At 40.2% G+C, this 17,533-nt stretch overlaps 1 protein-coding gene across 1 annotated transcript in view; it reads right to left on the reverse strand.

Annotated features, from left to right (window-relative positions):
- Positions 1-432: 432 nt before the first annotated feature.
- Positions 433-17,533, reverse strand: part of GLDN (gliomedin) — a 98,140-nt gene continuing 81,039 nt past the window's right edge. Inside the window, exons 9-10 of the mRNA XM_043990086.1 lie at positions 11,711-11,861; positions 433-4,576 (exon numbers count right to left, since the gene is read on the reverse strand). Of these exons, the coding sequence (XP_043846021.1) occupies positions 4,099-4,576; positions 11,711-11,861 (629 nt within the window). The 3' untranslated portion in view covers positions 433-4,098. The remainder of the gene's footprint in view (positions 4,577-11,710; positions 11,862-17,533) is intronic.

Raw genomic sequence — 17,533 nt, forward strand, 5'->3', positions numbered from 1 at the left:
AGAGGACCATGACTTCGGGGTTATATCATGACTTACACTGAATTGGATTTAAGTGAGAGAGGGCTATACGTGGTCACCAACCTCACTCCTCCAGAATCATCTGGGTCTAATGGCAAATTATATATCAGGACAACTGGAGATGGCCCAGGCTGTTTAAGGCAATTGGGGTTAAGTGACTTGCCCAGGGTCACCTAGCTAGTAAGTGGCTGAGGTGAGATTTGAACTCAGGTCCTCTTAACTCCAGGGCCAGTGCTCTATCCATTATGCCACCTAGCTGCTGTAGCGCTTAATCTAGGATCTTATGAAGAACAATGAACTTACACTGTACTCAAAATACTGTGGTAGAAAATGAGCTTCTTCCAAAAGTTATGTGTTAAAATGTCAAAAGGCAAAAACAACAATTAATTCTTTTAAAATAAGGCTGTGCCCATCCATTGGCATTTTATTAAATAATTTGGTTAATGTTAACATGAAATACAGCCAAAACAAACCATTCACCATAACTCATCTTGTTATATATAATCCTTGATCACAGATGGAAGTTTATGTCTTTGAATGACACACAGGACTGAGACATCTGGCTAAGAAGTGAGGATCCCATCAATCACTTTTCACTCAGATGTTTTGTTATTAAACAGATATGGCTGAAATACTTTGTGAAGTTAACCCAGAAAATGATAGCAAAATGACAACTGACTCTTGAAGGATCAGCATGTCTCATTTGCAGCCTTAGCTCCTGGGCTGCCCCCATCCCCAGGCTGTTTGGGCCCCAAAACTCTTTGTAGCCATAACCACCTGGTACTCAGTGGATAAGTAGATAGCAGAGCCACCTGTCTTGAGTAGGAGGCTTTTCATGTATAAAGAGAAATGGCTTTTGAAGATTGAAACTGATATACTTTTTAGGTGTTGAGGGAATGCTTTATTTATTTTTAAATGAGACATTATCTACTTTAGATTAATCCAGTACTCAGAGATTCTTTGGCTTGGTTCTGCTATTCCAAGAAACTCCTTCATGTGTCTTAAAGCTAATAAGATCTCTAAGCCAAGGATTTTTTACTGGGGTGGGGGTGGGGGGGGTGGGGAATGTCTGTGAACTTGTTTTATTTTAAACACATCAATAACTTCAATTTAGTATAACTGGTTTCCTTTGTAATATTACTTTTTTAAAAAATGCATTTAAAAGCACTATTTTGAGAAGGGATCCATAGACATCACTGGGCTGCCAAAGACACACCACAGAAAAGGTTAGAAGTCCCTGATGGAAATAATTTGAAACACTACTAAAGTTCTTCCTTGAGTTTTCAAAATTAGACTGCATATTTTTTTCTTAATAGGAAATCTAGGGATTTATAGCCAATGCTGGAAAAGAAGAATATAATCATACACACCCCCAGTGTGTAAAAACATAAACTTTCTTAGTCAACCAGATTATAAAATGATCAACTCTTACTTGAGTCTGACTCAGTCAGCCTCCTATTATTACTTTGTCATAGGGGGAAAAAGGTATCATTAGTACTGAGTCAACAAAACTCATCTCAAAGTGATGAACTGTACAGAAAGGAATGTAGGTGCTTTATCCACAGCTGGCCTTGAACATTTTCGACCTCCTCATGCTAATAGTGTACTCTCACATCTGTTTCTTAGAATCCCTATTACTTTCAAGTTCACACACTGGAAACCTCTACAGGAAACCTCATTGTGTTCTTTCCCCTTACCTCAAATGATCGTGTAACAAATCATTTGCATATGTGTTTTATTGCCTCAGTAGAACACAAAGCCCTTGAGAGTAAGAATGGGTTTTATGTCTGGCCATTCATCCTCATTGCCTAGCACAGTACCTTATGTATAGCAAGTGTTTAATAAGTGTTTGTTGGGTTGGAAGATCATTCATGTTTGAGAAATAGAAACTAATGCCTTGGTTTTTGGAGTTTTTTCCCCCCAAAAACTGAATTGGTGTTCTTTGAATTCATTCCTTTGATCTATATGTCATCTGTATTAAAACAGAAATAACTGCCCATTAACATACAGGATTCGTGTCTCCATACAAGCATTTCAACAGCAAGGAATCTCTTAAAGTATTTTAAAATAACGCCATTATTAACTGGAAATGAGACTGAGAAAAAAAATACCATGATATGAAAATTTAAATACTAGATACAGTGACCTTGGACATAAGACAGCATTATTCAAGGTTACACAGTGTGCTGCTGGAAAGAATGACTTTGAGCCATGTCGACATGACATCAGCACAACTGATTGTAAAGTGGGAAAAAAAATCAGCCAATTCAACTGGATGTTCTATCAACACAGCATCACTTACGACTAATACAACTGGCTTTTTCATAGTCGACTGATTGCTTGGATGTTGGGTCTAGGCAAAGGAACATGACATAACTAGCTTTAAGTCACCTAAATGGTAGGCTATTCAAATTATTCAGAGCTTGGGGCCTGGTCAGAATGTTGGAACAAATGATTTTCAGATTTCTCTATGCCAAGAAATAGAAAGAAATTATATCTATTTAAAGGTGTCTTCCCCCTCCCTTTTCGGTATATTCCAGTGCAAATCTAGAGAATTTAGAATAAGTCTATCTGAGATAGTGATAATGGCAATGCTCTTTAGTTTAATTATTTTTTCCCATCTCTGTAGGGCACAGCACTGTATCTTTCCAATTTGAAAAAGGGAGAAAATTACCCCCACTGACTACTCTTATTGTAGGGGAAAGCAAATACTTCTTACCTATCCTGCCCTTTCCCTTACCTCCCTCCAAGCCCCACCCCCCCCAGAAAAAAAACACAAAACACCAAAAAAAATGATACCACAGAACCTTCAGAGGGCTTCCCCCCTTAGGTTTACAAAATCCCAGACTGATTGATAAGTCAGAGAATCAGGCTTACTCATAATATAGAATACCTTTTCCCTGAAGTGTGCGAAAGTGCTTTCATGTGTACACTGAGCCAGATTTCAGTCTACTAGGGTCCCATTTTAGAAATCGAGGATGGATCTTTTGATATGGCCACAGAACTAGGATGACCCAAGGCCTTAGTCATCATGATTTGCTACCATAAAGATCCCCAAATCTATAGAAACATAGAAATATCTGTCTGCTGAATTGACTGCTGAGCAAGGAGAAAATAACATTTCTTTTGGGTTTCTGTTCTTCATGGAGGTGAGTAAATTAAGCATGACAGAAAAATACAAATGATCTGACTTCTCCCACCTGCACAAATTCCACATAGAATACTTGGCTCCAAGATAGACTTTAGTAGCCTCAAAGAGTTAAGGTAACCAATTCCTGACCAGGTATTTGAGAATCTATTACTCAAGTAATCGGTTTCATTAATTCACCAAAAGTTTAATCAATTTCAGTGATTTCATGTGTAATTTGGCAAATTCGTGGAAAAAACAGTGAGCAATCCTTGTTGTTACCAGTACCACCCTCATCCAGGGAGTTGAGAATTATATAGACTGTCAGAGCTGGAAGGGACTCTACATAAAGAGACCACTTAGTCCAGTCCCCTCAGTGTACAATATGAAAAATGGTGAAGTAATCTGTCCAAAATCTCAGAGTTAAGAAGTCAGACCTGGGACTATGATCTTGGTCTTTTAACATAGCCCAATGTTTGGCCACTAAGGGATCGATTCCAAGGAGATTCAGTCATTTGCTAAAAGAAAATTAGTTCCTTGAGGGTATGCACTAGTTCACTTTTGTCCTTGTATTCCTAAAGTTTAGTGTTCCTGGCACATGGTAAGAGTTTAATAATTGTTTGTTGATCGATTGATTTTCCAATCAACACAACATTGTGATATATAAACAAAGATCTCTATGTAAAAATAGAGATCTCTACGTATAAATAAACTACAGTTACTTGGGAATTCAATTGATCAACAAGTAATTATTAAACTTTTACTCTGTGTTTATGTATATATATCACTGGATCTTTATTATACATAAATACACATATGTACATATCATTGGATTATTTTCTATTCACCCAGCTATCCTAAATGATGAATTTTAGGTTGGGGTGGAAATATTCCATGTCAAGGTTAAAATTTGCTGAGGGGCAAAGAGATCCTGGACCATCCTAAAAGAACCATCATTTGTTTTCTTTGACTGACAAAAACTGAACAGGATAAAGCATTAAATGGCCATCTTCCCACGTATATAGATGCTGATCTCTCCGATTGTAAGCTAACATGGCAAGAACAGACTGTGAAGTTCTTAGGTCAAAACTCACATTGATCTGTTTCCCCTTTAACAAATCAAAAGCAAAGGTTATCTTCATGTCTTTGGTGTCTGTGACATAGAGGACACCACAGGCAACAAAGGCATTGCCCGCTTTGGATTTGGGGTACGTGGTGTTGATATGCTGGATGACTGAGAAGCTACTTTCCTCTAGCTGGGCCACAAAGATACTGGACGCATCCAAATTTGAAGCGTAGATAATCCAAAGGCCCTTTTCATCAGCTGCTAAGTTGAAGTACGTCTTTGAGTTTACAAAGAGATAATTCCGACCAAAGTGCAAGGCATTTTCAATCTTCAGTGTTTCAGATGTTTCTGTTGCAAATTCAAATCTGAAAAAAAAGTTTGTCAGTATTTTTATCTAGAGAGGGAGAACCCCCCAGTGAAACTAAAGTGGGCTATATTTCCATCATTCTGACAGAGCTACATGAGCGAATGACTGATAACAGTGATGTTCTGAAGCACAGTTCTGACCCCTTCACTCAGGGTGAAACATGCCCTTTATCAAGAATCCATAACATATCTCATTCATTTGCTAAATAGAATGTAAACTCCCTGAAGTCAGGCCCTATTTGGCCAGGGCACAGGCTCAGTATTTCTTTTTATTTTCTGTGTACACACAGTCTTCTTTACAGGTCCTGCAATCAGAAATGACCATGTCACAGTCCCATCCTCACACATGGTCTGGGAGATGGCCCCTATTATATAGATGTGAGGCAGCGAGCCTAGAGTCAGGAAGATCTGAGTTCAAATCCATCCTCAAGCACTTAGTAGCTGTGTGACCTGGGGCAGGTTACTTAACCTCCATTTGCTTTGATTTATTCTTCTTTAAAATGGAGGATCATAATAGCACTTACCTCCTAGGGTTGTTGTGAGGCTCAAATGGGATACTATTTGTGAAGTGCTTTGTCAATCATAAAGGACTATAGAAATGCCGGAAGACCTTAGTTCACTTCTAAACTAAGACACTAGCTGCGTGTTGTTGCTGGTTGTTTCAAATGAGTCTGACTCTTTGTGACCCCATTTTGGGGGTTTCTTGGCAAAGACACTGGAGTAGTTTACCATTTCCTCCAGTTCATTTTATTTTATTTTATTTTATTTTTTTAGTGAGGCAATTGGGGTTAAGTGACTTGCCCAGGGTCACACAGCTAGTAAGTGTTAAGTGTCTGAGGCCGGATTTGAACTCAGGTACTCCTGACTCCAGGGCCGGTGCTCTATCCACTGCGCCACCTAGCTGCCCCCAGTTCATTTTATAAATGAGGAAACTGAGGCAAACAGGGTTAAGTGACTTGTCCAGGGTCACACAGTTAATAAGTGTCTGAGGCCAGATTAGAACTCAGAAAGATGAGTCTTCCTGGTCCAGTACTGGATGCTTTATAGTGCCACCTGGTTGAAATCAGTGCTGTGATTTGGGTTTGGCAAGGTACTCATTTCTCTGGGGCAGGGCTTTGTAAACTTTTCTCACTCATGACCCCTTTTCACCTGAGGAACTTTTACATGACCCCCACATTCAGTTACCCCACAGGTTAAGAAGCTTTGCCCTAGGGTACAATGCAATATGTGAACATGTGTGGGAATACAATGAAGGATGCTTTAAACATACTTTTTATAAATACACATATTTGAACATTACAAGATTCCATTTTCCATTATTTGTTTTTGGTGAGGCAATTGGGGTTAAGTGACTTGCCCAAGGTCACATAGCTAGTTAAGTGTTAAGTGTCTGAGGTTGGATTAGAACTCAGGTCCTCCTGAATCCAGGGCTGGTGGGTTATCCACTGTGCCACCTAGCTGTCCCACATTTTCCATTATTTTGTAACATCACAAGTCACAAACATTACAGTGAAGGGTTGGAGCCTGGCAGACAGTGACACAATTTTTGAAACAGAGTCTTTGAATGGTAGGAGACAAGGCACACCCAGAGAAGATCACTCATGGGGCTCATGTACTTAGCTCTGGGTCATTCCTGCTGTCTGAAGCCCCAGGATGACATTGGGTCTTTGTCTCAGTTCTCTGTTTTTCTTCCTCCAGGTACTGTGCCTGGAACACTGGTCATGAGACTGGCAGGGGAAGAGAATGATTAAGGAAGGATCTTCACTCTAGACCTGAAAGAGACTTATAGGGATCATCTGGCCCAAATCTCTCCTTTCACCAATGAGGAAAACAAGGACAAGGAAGTTAACTGTCTCACTCAAGGTGACACAGTGAGTTGGGGCAGTGACAGGACCCAAACCCCGATTCTCTGACTGCAGATTTAGGTCTCATTAAAATATACCCTGCTCCTTCTCTGTTCAGAGGACTCTTGGAACATGACTTAATAGGAAGCAGCTGGGGAAAAGAAGAGGCAAACAAGGCACTGACAACCTGGAGGATGTATCATATATAGCTACATCTGTTAATGTCTAAGGCTTACTTGATAGAGTAAGGAGGAGGCAGCTGGATGGCACAGTGGATAAAGCACTGGCCCCAATTCAGGAGGACCTGAGTTCAAATCCAGCCTCAGACACTTGACACTTACTAGCTGTGTGACCCTGGGCAAGTCACTTAACCCCCATTGCCCCGCCCCCCCCAAATAGAGCATGGCAAGCGAAACAGGTGCAACCAGGTATAATGTAGTTGGTAGACTTCAAAAAGGAAGATCTGAGTTCAAAACCTATCTCAGATACTAGCTATGTAACCTTGGACAAGTCATATGTCTTCTGTCAGCCTCAGTTTCCTTATCTGTAATAGGGGAATAATACTAATACTTTCCCCAGAGGGTTGTTGTGAGGATCAAAAGAGATAATATATGTAAAAAACTCTATAAACTTAAAGTGTTATTATTATTGTGACATATTTATAGGAGAATATTGATGTGGATATAAAAAAGCAATCTTTCTGTTTGTTTGGTTTTTGGCATGTCAATGAGAGTTAAGTGACTTGCCCAGGGTCACACAGCTAGTAAGTGTCAAGTGTCTGAGGCAAAGAAGCAATCTTAAGGGAGTTGTGTGACTAACACCAAGTTAGCAGCAGAAACAGATCTAGACTCAATCCTTTTTTCACCACTCTCTTGATGAAGAGGCAGTTAGGTTGCTCGGTGGTTAGAGCTCTGGGCCTGGACTCAGGAATACTTGAGTTCAAATCCATCATCAGACACTTAGTAGCTGTGTGACCCTGGGTAAGTCCCTTAACCTGTTTGCCTTGATCCATAGGAGAAGGAAATGGCAAACTAGTCTAGTATCTTTGCCAAGGAAACACCATGGACCATATGGTCCACAGGGTCAAGAAGGGTCAGACATGAACAACAACTCAGATATGAACAATAAATCCTTACAAATCTTTAAAAAACAAAAACAAAACCCAGACCTCTGATTTTATTAGCGAAAGAAACTCCCTCCACCAATGCACATAAGCAACTGTTCTTCCATTTATAATCCAGCAGGATTTAGAAGTTAAGTGACTTGCCAAAGGTCACACAGCTACTGGGTCTGTCATAGATGGGAGCTGACCCAAACTAAAGTCTTCATGACTTGAAAGGCAGTTCTCTATCGACTATGCCATGGTCTCTTTGAAAAATCACTATGATGTAAGACACTAAGAACTATTTAATTAAAAAAGAGGCACTCGGTGGTTTGGTGCATAGAGTACTGGGCCTACAGTCAGGAAGACCTCCATTCAAATCCAGCCTCAGATACTTACTAGCTGTGTGAGCCTGGGCAATTCACTTAACCTCTATTTGCCTCAGTTTCCTTAACTATAAAATGGGGATCATATTATAGCACCTACCTCCCAGGATTGTGAGCTTCAAATGAGATAATGTTTGTAAAGCACTCAGCACTGGGTCTACCTAGCACATAGTAGGTGCTATATTAATGCTTATTCCCTCCCCCTATTTAGTATCCAGGGAAAGTCTGATCTACCATTTCCATGTTCCTGTAGGAATTCATATCTAAAACAGTGTTGATGAAGGTGAGTTAGAGTCAAACAGCTTATTTAACGGGGAAAGGGAAGTCTGAAGAATTCAGTTAAAGTCTGTAATCATAAAATGAACACCAGAGGGTGTCATTGAGCAGCAAAAGAAACTCAGAAATCCCTGTATACATTTGAGAAAATTGGCCAGTGCTCTCCCTCACAACAGCCCTGTAATGTGGACATTGCAAATATTATTATCCCCATTTAACAGATGAGGAAACTGAGGTCCAAAGAGGTTTGGTGTGCAGGAGCAAGATGGCAAGATGCTGTAGTAGAGTGGTGTCAGACCCCTCTAGAAAAGGAGAACCCCTAAACCAAACATAAGGAGACCTGCAAGCTGTGTAGTGACTTAGAAAGCCATAAATTAATATTATCTATGTTGTATTATATTTTTAATTTATTTTGTTATTTCCCAGTTACATTTTAATCTGATATGGTTACACTCAAGAGTTTTACAGGAGGCTTGAGGCAGAGAGTTTGACACTTCTAGTGTAATGGATTGGGTGCTAGACTTGGACACAGGAAGTCCTGGGTTCTAATCCCACCTCAGACACTTTACAGCTATATAAGTCTTGGGGAATAAAGGCGGGGGTGGGGGTGGAAATCTTCCTTCAATCAATCAATCAGTCAATCAGTATTTATCAACTACTATGTGCCAAGCACAAGGACCCATATCTAATCTAGCTGTCTCCATTCCAGGGGGACATGAGGGATTCACCTTTTATGAAGCATTAGGGCGCCGACCTTAGATCTTTCTGATACTTTCTGTGTGACATTGGGTAGGTCATTTAACTTATCTGAGTCTCAGTTTCCTCATCCTGAAAAGAGGAATAATAAATAATATCCATCCTACCTATGTCTCAGGGTTGTTGTGATACTCAAATATGATAGTGTATCTAAAATATTTTGTGACTTTTAAATCACTATGTAAATGTCCTTTATTTTCATCTCTGTCTCTCTCTGTCTCTGTGTCTCTCTCTGTCTCTGTGTCTCTGTGTCTCTGTCTCTCTCTGTCTCTGTGTCTCTGTCTCTGTGTCTCTGGGCTGCACAGGCAAACAGCAGACTGCCTCTGGTATTGAAAAGTCAGAACGAGAGCTTTTGAGTGCTAATCAAGTTTGATTTTGAGTTGAACCAACAGCAGCTGCTTGATGACCCTGTTCCTGCCCTAGGAGACTTTCTCAAACTTTCTAGTGAAACCTAAGGCTTGGGGTCGGGCAGAGCCACAGCCCGACTTACACCAGGTCACAGCAGCGAGCTCTAGTGACACAAAGGACCCAAAAAGTCAGGGCAGAGTGTATAAAATCCACCTAAGTTTTCTCCAGTATTGGATACATCTTTCCTCATGCCCCCAACTTACCCAAGAGGAGGAGGTATACTCCTTGCTCCTCACTACCGATCCCAGACCAACATTATCAACATCTTTCCTCCTTTGAAGTTCATTCCATCTATTTATATCACTCTGTCCAGGTCTTAGTTGCTGTATCCATTCTCCTCCACATCATTCTCTCTTTTCTCGAGTTCAGCACCTGCCTCATAGTCTTCCTCCCCACCTCCAAACTCCTACTCTCCTACTAGGGACCTTCAGTATACATAACCATGTGAACACTCTGGCCTCTCAGTTTTTGTACACTCCCAAATTCTATGATCTGTGCTTTTTGCTTTACCTTAATGGTCACTGGACAAGCTATTGTCTGATACCCCTCCTTTCTTCCATGGCCAACTTACTAGAAAAGAAGTCCTTTATGCTCGGCTTCTTCATTTCCCATTGTTTTTTCCGTCTCTTGCAATCTTGGTGTCATCCCCATAGCTTGACCCTCTAGCTTCTCACAGTGACTGTTGCTTTCCTTTTTGGATACTCAATTCAGGGATAATAGCCCTCTAAGCAGCCATTAGAAGCTGTAACACTGAAGCACCCACTGGGGATATGGTAACTTCAAAGTATTGTTAGCTCTGAGCATAGAGTATGTTAATGGAAAGAACACAAGACTGGGACTTCAGAGACTTCAATCCTGGTCCTGTCTCTGTCACTCAGTTATCATGTGACCATAGGCAAGTCATTGAGAGGCAGTGTGGCATCCTGCTAAATGTTTTAACAACTGACTCCCTCCACTCCCCACTTTTTTTTTTTTTTAGTGAGGCAATTGGGGTTAAGTGACTTGCCCAGGGTCACACAGCTAGTAAGTGTTAAGTTTCTGAGGCTGGATTTGAACTCAGGTACTCCTGACTCCAGGGCTGGTGCTCTATCCACTGCGCCACCTAGCTGCCCCGATGTACCCGCTTTTAAATTTAATCTGCATTATTAAATTTCCTTCATCATTCTCTTAAGTCTGGACAATCAATAAAATAATAAATCAAATCTTCAATGGTAGAAAGGCTATAATTGGCTTCAGCATACTGGTGGGTATTAGAGACTAGTGTACTGGATTTGGGGTTAGGAAGATGTAATTTCAAATACTACTTCTGGCCCCTAGTATCTTTGTGACCCAAGGCATTTGCCTTTAAGTACCTAAGTTTAAGTGAAGTGCACCTAGTTAAGTGCACTTAACCTTTATGTGCCTCAGTTTCTTAATTTTAATTTTTTTTTTTTGTGAGGCAATTGGGGATAAGTGACTTGCCCAGGGTCACATAGCTAGTAAGTATTAAGTGTCTGAGGCCGGATTTGAACTCAGGTACTCCTGAACCCAGGGCTGGTGCTCTATCCACTGTGCCACCTAGCTGCCCCCTCAGTTTCTTTATCAATAAAATGGGGCTAATAATATTTGCAATGTTTACCTCAAAGGTCAAGGGCAAGAATAAATGTAAGTCCCAAATAGGTAAACGAATGCCAGGTATTAAGATTCTAATTCACTTTTCTTGGGCACAATTTCTTTATTTTTAAAATGAGGGGAATAGGGGCAGCTAGGTGGCACAGTGGATAGAGCACCGGCCCCGGAGTCAGAAGTACCTGAGTTCAAATCCGGCCTCAGACACTTAACACTTACTAGCTATGTGACCCTGGGCAAGTCACTTAACCCCAATTGCCTCACTAAAAAAAAAAAAATGAGGGGAATAGGCTAGATCAATAGTTCCCATTTAGTGGTCTGCTAACTGTTTGGAGGTTCTAGACAATGTTCAAAGGGTGACGCTAAAAATTCTTTAATGAGGCCCTAAGCAATAAATAATCACAAGGAGTATTATGAGTGGTATATTAAAATGTTGCTATGAAAAGGAGATGTTGGAAGAACAACAGCAACAACAACAAAAAGTGCTGGGAACCACTGGACAAGATGACCCTCCAGGGCCCTCGTAGCTCTCAAATTTCATTATTTGATGGTTAAATTGAACTTAGCTCAGGGGCAGCTAGGTGGTGCAGTGGATAGAGCACCAGACCTGGATTCAGGAGGACCTGAGTTCAAATTCAGCCTCAGACACTTGACACTTGCTAGCTGTGTGACCCTGGGCAAGTCACTTGACCTTCATTGCCCTACAAAATAAACCAACCAACCAACCAAACAAACAAACAAAATTGCACTTACCTCACAATGATATTGGAACCTCCCTTGTGATAGTAGAGGTAGTTGTCATAGACGGCATGCCCACAGCCATGGAAAAAGTACCTGAGGTGGATGGGCCTGTAACTGTTGTTCAGAAGGGAGACTTGATCCTTAAATTCTTTCACAATGAGGCCTGTGAAGCGAGAATGCACAGAAAAGGAAGTCAAGGTGTTTACCTACCTTCCCTGCAATGACCACAAGAGCAATTCAACTGGAAGATTTCGATTAATAAGGAAGACCAAGGGGGTGATAATAGTAGTGAGGGTTAAGTGACTTGCCCAGGGTCACACAGCTAGTAAGCGTCAAGTGTCTGAGGCCGGATTTGAACTGAGGTCCTCCTGAATCCAGGGCTGGTGCTTTATCCACTGCATCACCTAGCTGCCCCCTTAATAATTAATATTTATATAGTGTTTACTATATTCCAGGCACTGTGCTAAGTACTCTACAATTATAATAATCTCATTTGATCCTCACAACTCTGGACTTATTATGTCCATTTTACAGATGAGGAAACTGAGGCAAACAGAAGTTAAATGACTTGCCCAGAGTCACACAGCTAATAAGTGTCTGAGGTCAGATTTGAACTCAGGTCTTCTTGACTCCAAACCCAGTGGTCTATCTATTGTGTCACCTAGAAAACAGTGAAAACCATTGCATTTGTTTAGATGTAGAAAGCTTAGGTTATCTCCTTTGGGCAGAGTCAGAGTTGCACAGCAGAAAGAGCCTGGTTTCTCTCATTTACTATCACTATGACCTCTAAAACCACTGTGTACCTACCTCAGTTTCATATTTCTGTCAAATGAGGGGATCAAACTAGGAGCAATCTAAACTCTCTTCCAACTCTAATTTGTGATCAAAGGATTTGAAATCTTGAATGGGTTGACCAATCAATGACCTATGACACCCCCCTCCCACTATGAAGTTGTGAGATTTGTTTTATTCTTTTTAAAAATATATATTAAAAACCTAATAAGGAACTTCAAACAACTAAAGCTGCTTAGGAATGTGAGATTTAAAATTGGATATTAGATCATAAATCTCCCCTACTTAACCTTTCCCTTAATTTATCTCCCAAACTAGTAAATGGAAGCAGCTTTTGGTTTTCTAGATAGACCTTTTTATTTATAGTTATGATAGTCACAAGGTGATGTTGATTAGAAGGATAGGAAAGTAGAAACACAATACAAATCGTCTTAAGTCTAAGCTTAGTCTATATTCCTTATAAAAACTCACCAAACCGAAAAAGGCCACCTTTGGAGAGAGAGTCTGTGCCGCACCGTCAGGAGTCCCGCCAAGCAGGCCAAAGGCCTCCTCTCGTTCTCTCCACCCCGGAAGTCAAAAAACCCGGCAGGCAGTCTGACATGCGCAGCAGGCGGACTGTTCATCTCCTCCCCAAAAGGGTGGTCCTTGAAAAACTGGCGTCTTTCAGTTATCCTAACCGACTGTTAAAAACTTTCATATTTTACCACAGGAACTTAACATTATAAATTTCAGTGTATGAAAGATCATAACAACTTTTTGGTCACTCCTTGTAAGATCCCATTAGCTAGCTATCATTGGGTAGGGCCTTAAAGTTTGCAAAGGGCTTTCTCTTATTTGACCCCAATAGGATTCTTTGCTTACTCTTACTTGCTTTTTTTTTCTTAAATGGTATAGTGGGGAGATGTTTTTCTTCACAGTCCAAAAAATGTGAGTTTGAGCCCCATTCTTGACACTTCCTATGTGACACTAAGTAAATCATTTAGCTTCTCAGGCAATTCTCTAAGACTATCAATTGTAGAAGAATTACTGAACTTGATTGGTGGTTGTAAATTTTTCTCACCAGAAATTTCCTGCACCAGTGAAATCACAGATCTCAATGACAACAACAAAAAATGTGTTACATACAACATGTGTTCTCTTTTTTTTTCATTTTTTCATTTATTCATAAAAGTCTTCCTAGACTGATTTATATCTCTCATTCTTGCCATTCTTAATAGCATTATTATATTGTTACATTAATGTGCCACAATTTATTTAACCATGAAAATCTCTTTTTCAGAGTATATTGCCCATAATTCCATTGTTGAACAAAGAACATGATTATTTTTTATAACTTTTATTGTGTGCTGTCAGATTTTTTTCCAAAATGATTGTACTAATTTACAATTCCAACAATGAATGAGTGTACCCATGACTATTGGCTAAGTTTTTTTAACCAATTAGTATTCTTGAAAGTTTACCTGATATAATTGGGGAAAGAATATTATTACAAAAAAAAAGTCTACTTGACTGACAAAAGGACACAGGCCTTTATACCTCATCTGATGCCACCCATTTATCCTCTTCTGAGTATCCTTCACCCTTTCCAATTTTTGCCAATGACAAAAACACTCAGAAACCTGAATGCTGCTTGTATTTATATGGATGGACATACAAAGAAACTCAGCTAGGACTGTATAATAATAATCAGCTCATTTTAATGCAAATCATTTTCATATTGAAGATGCATCTGGGACTAGGAGGCACTGGCTCAAATCAATCAATCAATCCAGTTTTACTGAACACTTATTTTATTCAAAACACTATGCTAAGGGGCAGCTAGATGGTGCAGTGGATAAAGCACTGGCCCTGGATTCAGGAGTACCCGAGTTCAAATCCGGCCTCAGACACTTGACATTTACTAGCTGTGTGACCCTGGGCAAGTCACTTAACCCCCATTGCCCTGCAAAAAACAAAAAAACAAAAAAAATACTATGCTAGGCTAGGTACTATACTATGAGGGAAACAAAGTATATGATACATAGTCCCTAACCTACTCACTATCTAATTGTGGAGAAAAGGCAAATAAATGTTGAAAAGATAACTAACAGTACAAGCCTGTGATAAGATAAGCTTGCTCTTGGTAGTGGTGGTGGACTGGTTCAGAGAGGGACAATTGTGAGTTGAAATGCTTGGGGAACTCTTTATGAAGGATTTAAGCATATTTAAGCTAGCTTTGAAGAATAGGTAGAAAAGACACATCCAGGAGAAGGGGTAAGGCATTCTGGGCAGCTTAAAGAGTTGAGGAAGCAGCAAGCACGATTTTAAGTTCATTCAGGGAACAATGAATAGAGAAGTCTGTCTGAAGCAGGATGTACCTGTATAGAAGTCACAAATAAGGTTAGAAAGCAGATTTGGGGGTCAGATTTTGGAGGCTCCTGAAGGCAGGGGCTAGGGAATTTTTACTTTATTCCTAGAACAAAGTTATTAAAGGTTTCTGAGCACCAAAGTGATATAATGAAGGAGAATTTTAAGGAGATTAATTTGGCAGTAGCCTGTGGTATGAACTGAAATGAGGAGAAACTAAAAACAGAAAGATCAGTTAGGAAACTATTGCATGAGACATGGAGACATAATATAATGCCAACGAAAGAACCCTGGGATTGAAATCAAAAGACCTTAGTCTAAATCTTGGCTCTGCCACTTACGATCTGTGTGATGATCAACAAATCTCTTCACATCTTTGGGATTCAGTTCCTCATATGTTAAATGAAGGGTTTGGTTATACCGAAGTGCCTTTAAGTTCTAAGTCTATGGATCTCAACTAAGATGTTAATAGTGGAAATGAAAAGGAAGAGACAAATTCGAAAGACCTTAAAGGAAGAACCAACAGGACATTCATTCATTCATTCCACAATATTTTTGAGTTCTTATTTTGTGCGGAGCACAATGCTAGGCCTTGCCAGTTGGGTGTGTGTAGTACAAAGAGGACTAAGATAAAGAAGACAAGGTCATACCCTTAGAGGTTTACTCTTTTCTTGGGAGAGATAAGATATATATGCTTGGTTTGGTATTTAGATGGGTTAACTTATTATCTCTATTCAGATGGCTCACAGAACTACATATCTAGTACCAGTCTCTCCTAAGTTCCAGCCCGCCATTGCCAACTGCTTACAGGACATTTCAAGCTAAGACATCTCCATCTCAGCTTTTCCAAAACAGAATCCAATATCTGCCAAACTTCTTCAGTTCTGTCTTGGGCACCACTGATCTTCCAATCCCCTAAATGCATACTCTCTGACTCCTCCCACTTCTTCACTCCACATAATCAATTAAGGAACAAATCTTGATGTTTTTACCACCACAGCATCTTTGCATCTGACCCCTCCTATTTACTCACACAGCCACCACCTTGATCTAAGCCCTCACAATAACCAACATTCTGCATAATGTCTTCCTTACTGGTTTCCCTGCCTCAAGTCTCTCCACACACCATTCCATCCTTCTCAGAGCTACCAAAGAAATTTTTCTTAAGTACAGATTTGACTTTTTAATTTTCCTACTAATAAACTACAATGCGTCTCTATTGTCTCTAGGATAAAATAGGAATTCCTCCATTTTAAAGCCTTGTGGAACCTGTCCTCAAACTATCTTTCTAACTTCATTATTCATTGCTCCTCTTCCCACACTCTATGATCTAGCCAAACTGAACTTCTCTTTGCTTCTCATACAGAGCATTCCAGTTCCCATCTCTATGTTTTTGCATTGGACTGATCTTTCTTTCTTTCTTTTATTTTTGGTGAGGCAATTGGAGTTAAGTGACTTGCCCAAGGTCACACAGCTAGTAAGTGTTAAGTGTCTGAGGCTGGATTTGAACTCAGGTCCTCCTGACTCCAGGGGCTGGTGCTCTATCCACTGCACCACCTAGCTGCCCCTGCATTGGACTTTTCTGATGCCTGCGATGCACTCCCTCCTCACTTCTGCCCTATAGCATCCCTCCCTCCAAGAAAAAACTCAGGTGCTACCTTCTATATAAAGCTTTTCCTGATCCTCCAATCCCTAATGCCTTCTTTCCCTAACTACTTTGTAACCACCTTATATGTATTTTATAATTATTCTCAATATGCTTATATGCATATATGTAATAGTGGGTTGAACAATAGAGGTCCAATCTTTTGAGCTTGTGCAATCTGTTCTTCCTGGTGTGAACCCATGTGGTTGCTTGGAATTCCTTCTTCCAGAAATTTGTGATAGCATGTGAAGGAGGGACCTGCTCTCTACTTCAGCACATGTGTAGGTATTCTGTGACTTTCCTGTCTTTTTATTGCATAGTAATAACAAGCATTTTAAATTAGTCGTGGAGTTAGACCTGAATGTTCACACAAAAGGCTCCGATGAAGTAATTCTCTCTTTCCTGGTGTCAATCAAGTGAAGAAATACTACAAGCCTCTGGGTGTAGAGAGAGGCCTCAGGCTCTTATGTCTACACCTAGACTGCTACATGGTCCATGCAGGCATAATTTTGCTGTTTGTTTTTCCCTGTGAGATAGCTGGTGGACCGGTGGATAGAGTGCTAGGTCTGGAGTCAGGAAGACCCGAGTTCAAATCTGGTCTCAGAAACTTACTAGTTATGTGACCCTAGACAAGTCACTTAACCTCTGTTTATCAAATCAAATGCAAAATGGGGATAATAATAGTACAGGGCTATTGTGAGGATAAAATGAGATAATATTTGTAAAAAGCACTTAGAATAGTCCTTGGAACATAGTAGGTGCTGTATAAATACTTAAACCCCTCCCTTTTTGTGTTGTGTTTATTCTTTCCTGATCTCAGGTGAAGAAGTATTAGAGAAAGAATCACTTTGTGAACTTTGCAATGTTGGAAGAGCCAGCAGAGTTTGCCACAAGCCCAATGAGGAGTGAGCCTTGATGGGTGGCCTTTTTGATCCAGTTCAGTAGTAGATAAACCTGCTAGCCAAGATGCCATGTTCCCCAAACAATGTGGTCACTCATCGATTGTACCTTGAAATGAACTTGATCATGGGAGGAATATTTGTAGCAGCCAC

This window comes from Dromiciops gliroides, chromosome 2, assembly GCF_019393635.1.
Source record: "Dromiciops gliroides isolate mDroGli1 chromosome 2, mDroGli1.pri, whole genome shotgun sequence".
NCBI classification, from domain to species: domain Eukaryota; kingdom Metazoa; phylum Chordata; class Mammalia; order Microbiotheria; family Microbiotheriidae; genus Dromiciops; species Dromiciops gliroides.